We start from the raw sequence: 12,051 nt of genomic DNA, 5'->3' as shown, positions 1-12,051 counted from the left end.
AGGCAACCTGTCATAACAAAGAGCTGAGCTGTGCTACTTGCCAATTGCTCTTCACTGGTCCCCAGCTTCTCTTTCAGCGCAGACATCATAGCAGGCAGGATGACACTCAAGTGCCGAGTCAGAGCATCCCCTGCCACTGATGAGAGGAAAGCTAGCACACGGGTGTTCACAGGGGGAGTAGTCAGCTAAAAAAAAAAAAAATAAAAAAAACCGAGACAAAGTTTTTTCAGAAGGAATCTCACTTCATCTACAATATAAAAAATTTCTAAGTTTAAATGCATCACAACCCAAATGACAATGTTTTGAGCATACAATCAGAAGAAAATTTCAAACTATGCTCTTCCTTTTGGCATATCAGTCCAAAGAAAACTGGCAGCAAGCAGCGGAAAAAGACACAGTTTTGAAGTTTAAAAATTTGTTTCCAATTGTACCTTTGGCACCAAATAAGGCAGCACCACACGGCTCTTGACAGCCATAACTTGTTTAAGACCATCCACAGCAAAGTCAGATGTCTCTTCATTATCCTACAGGGAATGATAAAGTTACAAACCTGAGAGATGATTTGTGACACCAAGCTAAACCCTATTTCAAGTGACAGTTTGCCATCTGATCATATAACGAACACACAAGTCCTTCTATCCCAAAATGCTCTCATATTATACAGCAAAAACCTAAACCAAGCTCTTCTGTCACATCAGAAAGATTTTTCGTATCAGGCATGGTGGCCAAGCAACTTAAGCAGGTGACAGCAATTCTCTAGCAGAGCCTGATGTAGCAATTCTTGGGCCTACGCTTCAGCCACAAGACCTTCCCCACCAACAGCTAAGATGACTCCATGGAGGAGACGAAACAGAGCTTCCATTCCCTGGAAGGTCTGCCAGTACAATCCTGCTTCTCCTTTAAGCTAATTTTTCAAAACCTATCCTACAACATCATTAATCAAATTCTTGAGTAATGTTGAGTGAGCAATGCTTACCAGCTGCTTCAGCAAAAACGGCAGGATATCTTCAAGAGCTTGATGTCCAATTGTTGAGTGCAACTGTTCAAATGTTTTAGCTGCAGCCTCTCGGACTTCTTCCAGAGGGTCACAGAGTGCTTTTCTCACTGTAGGAACGAGGGACTCAGAGAAAAGCAGTACCTAAAGATGTAGAGATAAAATTACAGAATGCCTAAAGCACAACAGACACATGCATCTCAGTAAAGTAGCTAAGAATATAGAATTTGCACAACTGAAACTGAATTGCAGTTTGCTTGAAATATACTGGAAGAAGATCAGGACAAATAGTTGCAGTGCTCTAAGGCTACCTAGTGGATGATTGCTATTATTATACCTCATAGAAGTAAGAGCTGTGCAATGTTTTAAATTTACCGACAGATACAAACGCATACATTTGCCTGAACAGCAACTCGTGTTAGTTACAAGCCCCGAATTCAGTCCATAAAACAAGCACTAGCTGTATTATTCTGTCTCAAGTGTGATACCTGCGTCATAACATGAATATCTAGGAAACTGGAGATTTCACTTTCTACACGTAACTTACCGCATCCCTGCTGGTAGATTTCATTATCTCACTCAACCCAATGCAGACTCCTTGCCTCTCATCACTCTTGTCTGACCTCAGTCCATCTTCCAGAATAGGAATGATTTCAGGAAGGATCTTCTCTCCTAACTTTCGGACAAGGTCTCCTAACGTCCGTGCTGCAACCTGTCCTCAAAAATGTATTAGTTAAGTGTTTTCCTGTTTTATAAAACTTAAGAAGGTCAACTGCAAACGAATGTTAACTTTTGACCATAAACTACTGTTCACAGTATAGACAGAGTAGTAGGAATGGAAACACTGCTATTATAAATAACCATAGAAAAATAGTTTTACTCTCATCACAGTTGCCTTCAGCAAAGAGAGCACGCAGACATGCTCATAATCAGAATGACATTAACAACAGCTTTGGAGTGGTTTATAGAAAAGAATTATCCTGTGTTCTTCAGGGATTAGTTTATACAGTCACCTGCAGTAACATGAAGGCATTACTCAGTCTCTCACCGTTCGCTTATCTGCACAAGTACTGGCCAAGAATTTCAGCAGAAGCCCAAAGAGGGTTGGCAAAATTTCACGCAGTGTGCGAGGAGTGTTTGAGACTACAATCTTCCAGACGTGTAAGGAGGCTTGACGCACTACCAGCTGGGTGTCAGAGCGGCCCATGTACAGCCCTGCCAGCACCCTGTTCCTCCTCTCCACACCAAGAGCATTTATAATAGCCTGAAAAGAAATATCACAAAATTGTATTATCCACTCCCGAAACTTACAAAAAGAACAAAAGAAATGATTATTCAGTATGTCTTTTCAGCATGCTTTCCATGCTGGTTTAAAAGAAAAAAAGGAAAATTTGAAAAAAACTAAAGGCACAACAGACGAGAACAGCTTTACCTTGTTAGACTGGGCTGTTCCAAAGTTGTCATCCTCTGAGGCAGTTTCTGTGGTCATTTTTCCAGTGACTCCTGAGATATGGAATAGAAGATCTCCAAGGAGTTGAACTGAGCTAAACCTGGTAACAGAAGCAACAGGGTTTTCAGGCAGTACCTGTTCAAATAGGACAGTACATTAAATACAGATGTGAGCAAAATGCAAGGCAGAGAGCTAGGTCAGCACTGAGATGCTGCTTGGGCCAATATGCAAGATCAGTCTGTCTACATGGCTGAGAAGCAGCCTGCTAAAGAGAAAGGGAAGGAATGAATTCCAAGCTGGAAGGGGCTGAGAGAATTCTCGTATCAAAGCAATGACTCAGGGAATAGCCTGGGCTCTAAAAAGGAACAAGACATTGCCAGTATCTGTCTCAACCCAAAAAAAAGCCACCTGGAATAAATGCACTCATCAGCACTTAGATGACACAAGCCTTTTAGTACAACTAATTTTTGAGCTATTGCTATTAGCTGTGAGCACTCCACTGCACATTTCCATACACCAGAGAACAGTAACTTATTCACCATTTTGAAAAACGAAAACCAATATATGAGGACTACATACTGCCACATCAACTGCCTTGGCAGTGCATTTCAGAGTCACTACCAGAATTAATAATCTAGCAGGAATGCTTTGCAGGTACCAGGAAACCTGATCCACAGCTGGCAGGGCTTTACAGACTCAGTGCTATAAGGAATCATATTCAAATCATATTCAAAATCATATTCAAATCAACAAGCAAAGAGAGACACTTGCTTTTGCTTTCCAGGAGGTCTCTGCATTTTTTTCAGGAGCAACTTGGACTCTAGATCACTCCAGTTTTTCAACTGATCAAGAAATGTCTGTGTATAAGATGGTTATCCCTTACCTTATCCTCCACAAGTCATCAAACAGGCCATCCTCAAGCTGTGGCAGGAGAAGTGCAATGGCAGTCTCAGCATACATACTTATGATTCTCTGCCCAGCACGCAGGGCAGTGTCCCGCACAAACTCATTCTCATCTGCCAGTGCCTGAACAGAGACAGAAAGATGTCTGTGAAAGCTGGGGTTTTTCAGCACAATATACAAAACCAACAGTAGGAAAACAAAATCATGTTTCCTCTCTGCTGTGAAAAGTAAATGAACTATAGAGTTGTGAACAAAGTTGTTTCACAAAGGTGATTTCAAGAAATTACTAGTGACTGCAAAAAACAAGCAAATAACTTGGAAGAAGAAATAATTTATTTTTTTTTTTTATAGTCCAGCCATGCTGGACAAGTCTCTACACATCCCACTGGAAATGATGCTTAAAATACTCTGGAGGCTTCTTTTTATGTTCTAATAAATAAAACTCTTCAGGCCTTTACTACATACCTTAAGGATACAAGGAATGATGGGACCAACATAAGGAGTGAACTTGTCTCCAAAAGTAATTGGCAGGTAGTTGAACATCATGATATAACCATCTCGTACATGTGGGGCAATATCCACTTTACTGGCAGTAGCAACAATCTCTGGCATAAGTTTCTCCAGCTTTTCTACCCCCAAACCAGCCATAACTTCAGCCAGACCTGGGGAAAAGAAGCAGGGAACAGAGCTGATATACACAAGAAACAAGCAACTAATCTGATTTAATAGGAGAAAGTCTGAGCTCAGTATTCAGACATGGTTGTCCCTACCTTGAGCAGCACCAGATCGATCCACTGAGCTCTGCTCGTATGTCAGTGTCTCCATCAGCCATGGCAACAAATCCTCAAAGCACGATTCTCCCATACCCTTCACCATGGCTCCCAGTGCCTTTGCAGACACTGTACGCACCTAACGGACAAGAGAAACAGAGATTCGCAAAATACCCAAAGTTACTAAGATAGATGTGTCAGAGTGATTACAGATCTACAGGAGATTAGGACAAAGTCTAACCTAACACACTGAAGGACAAACTGTAATTGTACAAAAGACTTACTTCAGGTACAGGATCCAACAGAGATGCCTTCAGTCCAGGAGTCACACTGGGTAGGTAAGGAGCCAGATCCTGAAACAAAGAGCCCAAAGAGTAAGAACTGGATTCAAAATTAGAAAGAAACACAAGTCACCTTCATGTAAAGGGCATTCAGTCCCTTTACTTTTTTACTTTTGCTTTTTTTTTTTTACTTCTACATTTTCAGACCCTTTTTAATAACATTAGCAATCGTCCTTAACACCCTGAGAGCTTAATCAGTTGCTTTCACAGCCCTGCAAATAAGCACACTGAATTGTTCTGTAAGTCCAAAAACCAACACTAGTTCTGTGCAGATCACTCAAAACCTTTTTGATGCTCACTCACAACCCAGAACTTCCTATCTAAGGAAAAATCCAACTCTTAACATTTACACAAGGTTTAAGGTAGAGATTATCAGCACAAAAATTAAACACAGATCTTCAGCCTACAGTGAGGTTCTACAAATGCTTTTCAAACAAACCCTGGGTCCATTTGTAAGCCGCTGATCTGTGTTTCACTGGTACTGGTTTTGGTTGTTTGTTTGTTAAGGCATTTCTAATATGGTAAAAATTACAAGACTTTTTCGCAGGGATAAATCTGGTAATAAATAGATGACCAAAGTACAAAGCTGACAGTCTTAAGCACCTGAGAATTGTCACTGTCTTTGCAGCCCCTATCTGTTCATTTATATACATTTAATATTAGAAGCCATACAGCTTCTTTGATTGTCTACCTTAACAGAAAAATCCCCATACCAAAGAAACTCATTCTAGTGCTTGCTCTCTTATCTCCCACACAGTAAGTACAGCATACAGTTAGAGAGCGTTTGTAGCACCGTACCTTCTGATCAGTGAGGGAGTACATGTTCCCAATGATCTGGGCAGCCATCTTCCTGGTGTCTGTGGAACGATCTTGAAAAGCTCTCTGAACAATTGGCATGATCAGTGCTAAGGAGGGAGCATCAATGAAATGGACAAATTTGGTATCCAGTAGAGTCTGCAGACACTTCTGGGTCTTCCTGGAGGGGTCAGTGAGAGCATCCAACAGAACCGGAGCGATTGCTGAAAGTTTTTAATCAGGAGAGAAAAGATTTTGTTTGTACACAAAACAAAACCACATATCAAGGTGACCTGGTGTTCTCTCATGGGATGTTTCAGATCCTTCTACAGAACTAACAGCTTAGGGACAGAGAAAACCCTATTAACAAAACGGATAGGAGCACTGAAAAAGCCTTGAAGCCCACTACTGCTGTTCAGCTTTCATGTCATACTGTTCTAGGAGTAGTTTAATTTCTATAGACATTTGGATTTAATCCTAAATGTTGTGAATATAAACCTTGTTATTATAAACCATGGTCACGTCAGGATGTAAGAGATTGCAGACAGTTCTTACCCAGGATCTCTGGATTCCTGATGACAGACCCAATCTGCCTGAGAGCTTGCTGACCTGCATTCTGCACCTTCACATGAGAATCTGTGAGCACTTCAGTAAGTTTTGGGACAATATTGGGTAAGCAGGAAGAGAGCTGTTTGGGAGCACAGTACGCCATAGCCCCCAGCAGTTCCACTGATCCTGTGCAAAAAGTACACAAAAAGAAAAAAAAAAAGACAAACCACAAAACAATACACAGCATTAAGAGGAGATACAAGAAGTTGTTGATCACATTTACCTCAAATTCAAATCTACTAGTCAGAGAACACATGGAATGGCCAAAATGCATTATGCCACTCTGTGCCACTTAAAACATTTGTTTGTACCCGGGAAAAGAACGTGGTGAGGAAACTTCCAGAGAGACAGGGGGTAAAAAGTGTCCCTTGAATTTGCTGGGGGAAAAAATTTGCTCAAATGTGTCAGGGAACTCATTTGTATCTCAGAAGTTGCACAGTCCCTTACAAGACAGTAAACACCTCGGCTGTCTGTAGGGATGAAGGAATAAACAAGGGGCATGACAGCGAAGGGACCTGTGGGTTACTCTCAATCACGTCAGTTGGATATTGGTCCATACCAGCTTTAGTTCTCCAAGATTCCTCTTCTAGTGCTGCAAGAAGTGATGGCAAAACCAGCTTCACTCCATGAGTACTCAAGTTGCTCATCACGGCTTTGGCACAATCATCTGCAGCCTCCAAGGAGAAGAGAATATTTACAGGCTGTGTCACAATGCATGTTTCTTCCTTCCTCAGAGACTCAATGGGAACAAAGCCTTCATGTAAAGTAATTGTCTAAGTACAATGATGCAGCTAGCCAAGTAGCTCCCAATTAATGGCCAATGAAATAAGATGCTTTCAGCTATTAAGATGATCAAACTGTTATTAGTGGTATCTCCAGGGATAGGTCACCTTCTCCATTTGCCTAGTTACAAACAGTATTTATACCCATTCCATTTCAGTTTTCTCTTAACACTGTATGTTCTCAGAAAGTTAAGGCATCTTACCTCTCGCACGTACTGGTTCCCATCTCCAAAACAAAGCAGCAAATGAGGCAGCACATGAACCACATAGGGCTCGAAGAGCTTTCCAAGCATGCTGCAGAGCATCTCGAAGGCAAACAGAGCCCCTAAAGAAAGAAAAAGGACAGTCAGAAGAAAATATAACTTCATTTAAAGGGGATGGAAAAAGACAAGATTTGCCAAATATCTGTAGAATTTCTCCAAAAGCACTGAAATCTCACAGCTGAAAGTTTCTTGCCTTCCTGCACTTGCAGCTAGTGCTGCAGTGGAGATTTCTGGTGTCAGAAAGGACAAGAAGCCCAGTAGCATTAAAAACATGTAACAGTCCTCCGAGTCTGAGCTTAGGCAAGCAGAAATAAGGTCAGGAAATGTCCAGCAGCAAAAGGAACAACCAGGCTGCAAGAGCCCCTCTGGAGCCAAATAAGTACTGTCTCACAGGGAGCAGGAGCCCACCTAGCAACAGCTGCCTTGGGAGACAGGACGGGGGGCACACATATTGTCTAGGACCAGAAGCCCTTCTTCCACCACAATGCAAACAGAGCAATTTTAGGACACTACACACAGTCAGTGGCCTCATGAAAGATACTTCCCATTTCTTTCTCTGCAAACTTTAGTAAAATAAATGTAGATAAACCAAGCACAGGGGTTCAGCTATCATTTGAACTGACTACAATGGCAGTAGATGCAAGAGAAATACTGAGTATCTGGATGGAAAAGCTTTTGCTTCTTACCCTCACGCCGACGGAAGTTCTTCTTGTCCTGAATAGCATCAGTCAGTGTGGTCATCATCTCCTGCTGCTTGAGAGAGAGGATGCCGAGGCCTTTCACCAGGCCTGCCAGCCCATAAGCCGCACCTTTGCGCTCAGCATACTTATCAGACTCTAAAAGCAGTTGCATTAGCTTCTGTATCATTCCTCCTGCATCCTCCTTAATTGCAGGCACCAGGGGTGGTAAACAGCTTGCCACTGACTCCTGAACCTGTAAAACAATCCACCAGCTATCAGATCACAAAATATTCATTGCCAACATAACCTCCCCCTAGACTTGCATCGACAGTAACAGCTTTCTGTCACCAGAGCCATTTTTCACCTCTCTGACATCCCTAAAAGTATCATAGTGCTAACCTGCCTCTGTGTAGAACCTGAGAACTCCTCCAAGAAGGCACTTACCTGCTGAGATGGTGTGGACAAGGCTGCTATCAGTTTGCCAACAATTGGTTTCACTTTAGGATCACTCTTGTCCAGATGTTTTGCCAGTGAACCCATCAGAATGACCACACTTTGCCTGACAGCATCATAACTGGCATCATTAGGAGCATTTTTCAGGAATTCTTCAAACACTGGCAAGAGAGAGTTAACATTGTCCTGAAAAACAAAACCACAGAACTTGCCACTAGAGTCCACTCAGAATGAGATTTGCTATGCTCAGTGGACTTGTTTGTTCTTCTCTGAGCCAACAAACTGAACAATCACACTGTATTTACAGTTCATTTAATGTGTCACATCACATAAAACCTTGTGCCATCCCAACAGGCAACAAATTATTTCCTGCTAGAGAGAAGTTAGCTCTTAAAAATGAGGTCCCCCAAACCTACCAGCATGATGTTCCACCAGAAGCAATGGAAGCTACCAGGGCAAGCCTGCTAGCCTAAACATGAGTGCCTGCCCTTTTGCTTGCTCCATTTGCAAAGGGAGAACAGAAAGATAAAAAAACCTTCACATGGCTTTTCTATGAAACAGAAGGAAAGAATGAGTAATACGAAAATACTCCAATTGTCTTGGGCTTAACAGAAATGCATAGGGCTGTCCAGAAGAGATGACTGGCACATATGAGGAAATCAGAAGCTGAGAAATTTACACCCTGCACACCTCCCCCATCTAACACTGGTGGAGAAGGGCTGGCAGTGAAGAGAAAGATGGTCCTCAATTCTCTGAATGGCTTCAGTTGGTTCCAGTTTAATTAAGCCAACGATCAGCAAGCTTTCATGTTTTGCTTTGCATGAGGCCTGAAAAGGAATCTTCACCTTCCCAGGATTAAAAGATCTGTGGTCTGATTTTACTTTCATTACTCTAGTTTTATATAATTTTAACTCCAGTTGATTCAGGGCAATTTCTTTTTTATAGCAATGACAAGAAAGAACTACACTTAGTCAACACTTAGTCACTATCAGAACGACTCTGAACACAAACAAATTTCTACTACAAGAAAGTTTTCAGGGGTTACTTGTAACAGCAACCTCAAAGAAATTAAAAAATTAAAAAATAAAAAAAAATCTGTAGGCTCCAAGACAGATCTTTCCATCTTTTCCACTGCTAGAGAAAGAAACATTCAGACTTACTTTGCCATGAGTGTTGAGCGTTGAGAGCGCTGCATCTAACATGCACTTCCTGACTTCAGGACTGCGATCATTCAGAGCATCCGGTACAAAAAACTGAAAGAGGGGCTTCACCTGGGAACTGTCCAGATGCTGTGAGAGCTTGTTGAGGGCCAAAGCTATGCCACACCTGTAAAGATGGTGAGCTTGTAAGCTTACTGACTTTTCACAGAATTGGCTTGAGGTCATAATCACATTTTCTATAAGTAGTACATTACAGAAATTTAGAGAGAACCATTACGAAACCAAAGAGCTACAGTGTCCAACCTACATGTATTTCATTACAAACCCCCATGCTGCAGGTTCTCAAAAGGACAACAATCCTTCAGCCATATAATGACTTTTATCCCAATTAAGCATTACAGATACTTGGGCCAACAGACCATCAGGATCACTTCATCTACCACTGAAATACAGTAGCTTTAAAACAAGGTACATCAGCACTAAAGAATAGATGAGCTTAAGACAGGTAGCAAACAAGATGATCTCCAATTAAACCTGTATAGGGTATACAAGCAGACGAAAAGTAATTATCCAAACTGGAATTTGGCCAGTTCATTAAGGCTTGCACTGCTGCTCCTGAAACAATCAATTGCCCACGCAGAGGTGGGAATACAGTAAGATAAGACAAAAATCAGACACTCAGAGGGAAAGACTCTGTTCTTATCAGACATAGAAAAGATACTGATGGAACCAAAACCATTTCAGTTTGGCCTGCCCAGCCTGCTTGAGGGGCACAAATATTCTGTACCAGAAGGAAGCATGAAACCAGCAAATGAATACAACTGCATATATTTTTGTCCTTTAACATTCCCTTATTTCTCTACTGCCTGACCTTCTACATAAAAATCTGGAACATCTCATTTGGATGCACAGGAAATGAAAAGATCAATCTGAAGATGACTGTACCTTGCTTCCCACTGGTCAGGTGGTGATTCAGATATCACCCGTCCCAAAGCATCCAGAACTGGAGGTGGCCTCTGCAAGGAGAAAAAAATTCCATCAGAATGCCTTTTCCAAGGATACACACACAGTGAATACCATCAGCCATACCTGCAATGCCATTTTATAATACTGCACAGAAGTATGATACCACTAGCAGAAGAGCATAGTAAAAAAATAAGCAGAGCACTAGCCTGGGCCCAAAAAGCCCTAGACTGACCCTGCTCTGCCACAGTCTTCTTGTACCACCTAAGGCATATCTTCCACCTGTACAATGGTGCTATTACTGGCTGACAACCTGAGGCTCAAGACACTAAAGTCTGTGATAAGCTCAAACTCAGCAACAGTAGGCTTCATGCACATCCTCAAGACAGACAAAAGGAAAAGTGATTAATAAAAAATATAAAATAAAGCACAAGCTTATGGCTGTCAATCCCTTAGGACAAGAGTACTTACATAGAGCTTCTCCTGGTAAATCTCTGTAAGTTTATTCATGACCTCTGCTGCTTGGTTTCGATACTGAGCCACAGCTCTGGAAAGAGCTTCAGCTCCTGCTTGTCGCACTGCTTCTTCATGGTAGATGACGTCTTTGATCAGCAGAGAACAGAGGTCAGGCTGCAGCTCCAGACCCATGGACTCCCACAGCCTGCAGTGCACACAAAGAGGGGAGGATCACCCTTCAGCAGGAGAAGCCACTGCCACAGGTAAATATGAGGCTGCCCTAAACCTGCCCTCCACCTGCAGGAGGCAAAGCCCCTGCCAGCAGAGCTCCAGAGAGGTCCCCTTACAATCCAGTCAGCCAGGAAGAACTCTTACCTCTCTGCCAGCTTCTGAATCTCATCTTCCACATCAAACTTTACTACCCAAAGGCGACGCAACAGATTCAGTCCATTCTTCTCATCACTGTCTGGGGTTGGTAGAACCATTTGTAGCTCCATCAGTCCCTGAATTGGTTTAGAGCAGAGTCAGTGCAAGGATCTGATTTTAGAAACAGATGCTTTAAAACACTTAAAACTTTTGTCACGTCAAGCTCTCAGTGGTTGGAAGTGTTTGCTTGTGCAGTACACTGCCTGCGCTGATCAGGCACTTCTTGCTGAAGACAGGCGAGATGGTGAAACTCAAGAACAGCACTCCACAGGCTGCAGAGAGGCAGCCAGGCCCTAAACGGTGCTCTGGTGACTAGTCTTTTCTGCTTCTAAGCACAGAGAAGCCAGCTCAGGTGAGCTAAGCTGAAATTTGTTTCATGGCAAAGAAAACCAAGCATCCTTTGTTTTTTTTCTTTCTTCTTTATGTTCTCAGAAGGAATCAAGCCTGAAGCTTTCCAAAAACACTGGGCCCAATACAGACATAGGAATTTTTTGACAGCTTCTCTCTTTAAGACTAAGCTCTATGCAATTGTAAATAAAAGTGTTAAGTTGTTTTAATTATACCCGTTTTAACAAAAGAAAGGTGTGGCTAGACCGAGTACTCCTTTGTGCTAGATTTATCTTGCAAAAAGAGCATTACTGTTTGGTAGCTACTGCCTCCTCCTGCAGACATGCTGCCAAAAGACTGGTATCACAGCTGAAGCCTCCCTTCATCAGTGTTACAGAAGATTCACCTCCCAAAAGATTAAAGAATTCAGTCTGACCCTGAATAATTCTCACCTACCCTGAGAGCTGCATCTCGAACATTCATGCATGGAGACTGCAGGGCCTGCAGTAACACATCGATCTCCTCCTGTTCTGCATAGGCACAGCCGTCCTCCCCGCTGCTGCTGGTGCACAGGGCGGTCAGCGCATTGGAAGCCAAAACCTAAAATGCCATAAGGAAGTATTAGAGATTCCTGACTTTACTTCTGTCAAAGCAAGCGCAGGGTGGGGGTGGGGGTTGA

The 12,051-nt window shown here is 42.4% G+C and overlaps 1 protein-coding gene across 2 annotated transcripts in view; it reads right to left on the bottom strand.

Moving 5' to 3' along the window:
- The window catches only part of GCN1 (GCN1 activator of EIF2AK4), a 43,233-nt gene that overhangs the window by 9,874 nt on the left and 21,308 nt on the right, over positions 1 to 12,051 (bottom strand). For both annotated transcript variants that reach the window (XM_074921023.1, XM_074921024.1), the window contains exons 28-48: positions 11,829 to 11,972; positions 10,995 to 11,122; positions 10,635 to 10,824; positions 10,146 to 10,216; positions 9,201 to 9,366; positions 8,032 to 8,226; positions 7,594 to 7,840; positions 6,848 to 6,969; positions 6,422 to 6,536; positions 5,809 to 5,988; positions 5,257 to 5,477; positions 4,402 to 4,470; positions 4,118 to 4,256; positions 3,813 to 4,009; positions 3,328 to 3,470; positions 2,427 to 2,544; positions 2,043 to 2,258; positions 1,542 to 1,706; positions 977 to 1,138; positions 432 to 524; positions 42 to 185 (exon numbers count right to left, since the gene is read on the bottom strand). In XM_074921023.1, the coding sequence (XP_074777124.1) occupies positions 42 to 185; positions 432 to 524; positions 977 to 1,138; positions 1,542 to 1,706; positions 2,043 to 2,258; positions 2,427 to 2,544; positions 3,328 to 3,470; positions 3,813 to 4,009; positions 4,118 to 4,256; positions 4,402 to 4,470; positions 5,257 to 5,477; positions 5,809 to 5,988; positions 6,422 to 6,536; positions 6,848 to 6,969; positions 7,594 to 7,840; positions 8,032 to 8,226; positions 9,201 to 9,366; positions 10,146 to 10,216; positions 10,635 to 10,824; positions 10,995 to 11,122; positions 11,829 to 11,972 (3,225 nt within the window). The remainder of the gene's footprint in view (positions 1 to 41; positions 186 to 431; positions 525 to 976; positions 1,139 to 1,541; positions 1,707 to 2,042; positions 2,259 to 2,426; positions 2,545 to 3,327; positions 3,471 to 3,812; positions 4,010 to 4,117; positions 4,257 to 4,401; positions 4,471 to 5,256; positions 5,478 to 5,808; positions 5,989 to 6,421; positions 6,537 to 6,847; positions 6,970 to 7,593; positions 7,841 to 8,031; positions 8,227 to 9,200; positions 9,367 to 10,145; positions 10,217 to 10,634; positions 10,825 to 10,994; positions 11,123 to 11,828; positions 11,973 to 12,051) is intronic.

This window comes from Athene noctua, chromosome 17, assembly GCF_965140245.1.
Source record: "Athene noctua chromosome 17, bAthNoc1.hap1.1, whole genome shotgun sequence".
In the NCBI taxonomy this organism is placed as follows: Eukaryota; Metazoa; Chordata; class Aves; order Strigiformes; family Strigidae; genus Athene; species Athene noctua.
The sequence above is the reverse complement of the archived record's forward strand: the minus strand, read 5'-3'. Positions and strand labels throughout refer to the sequence as shown.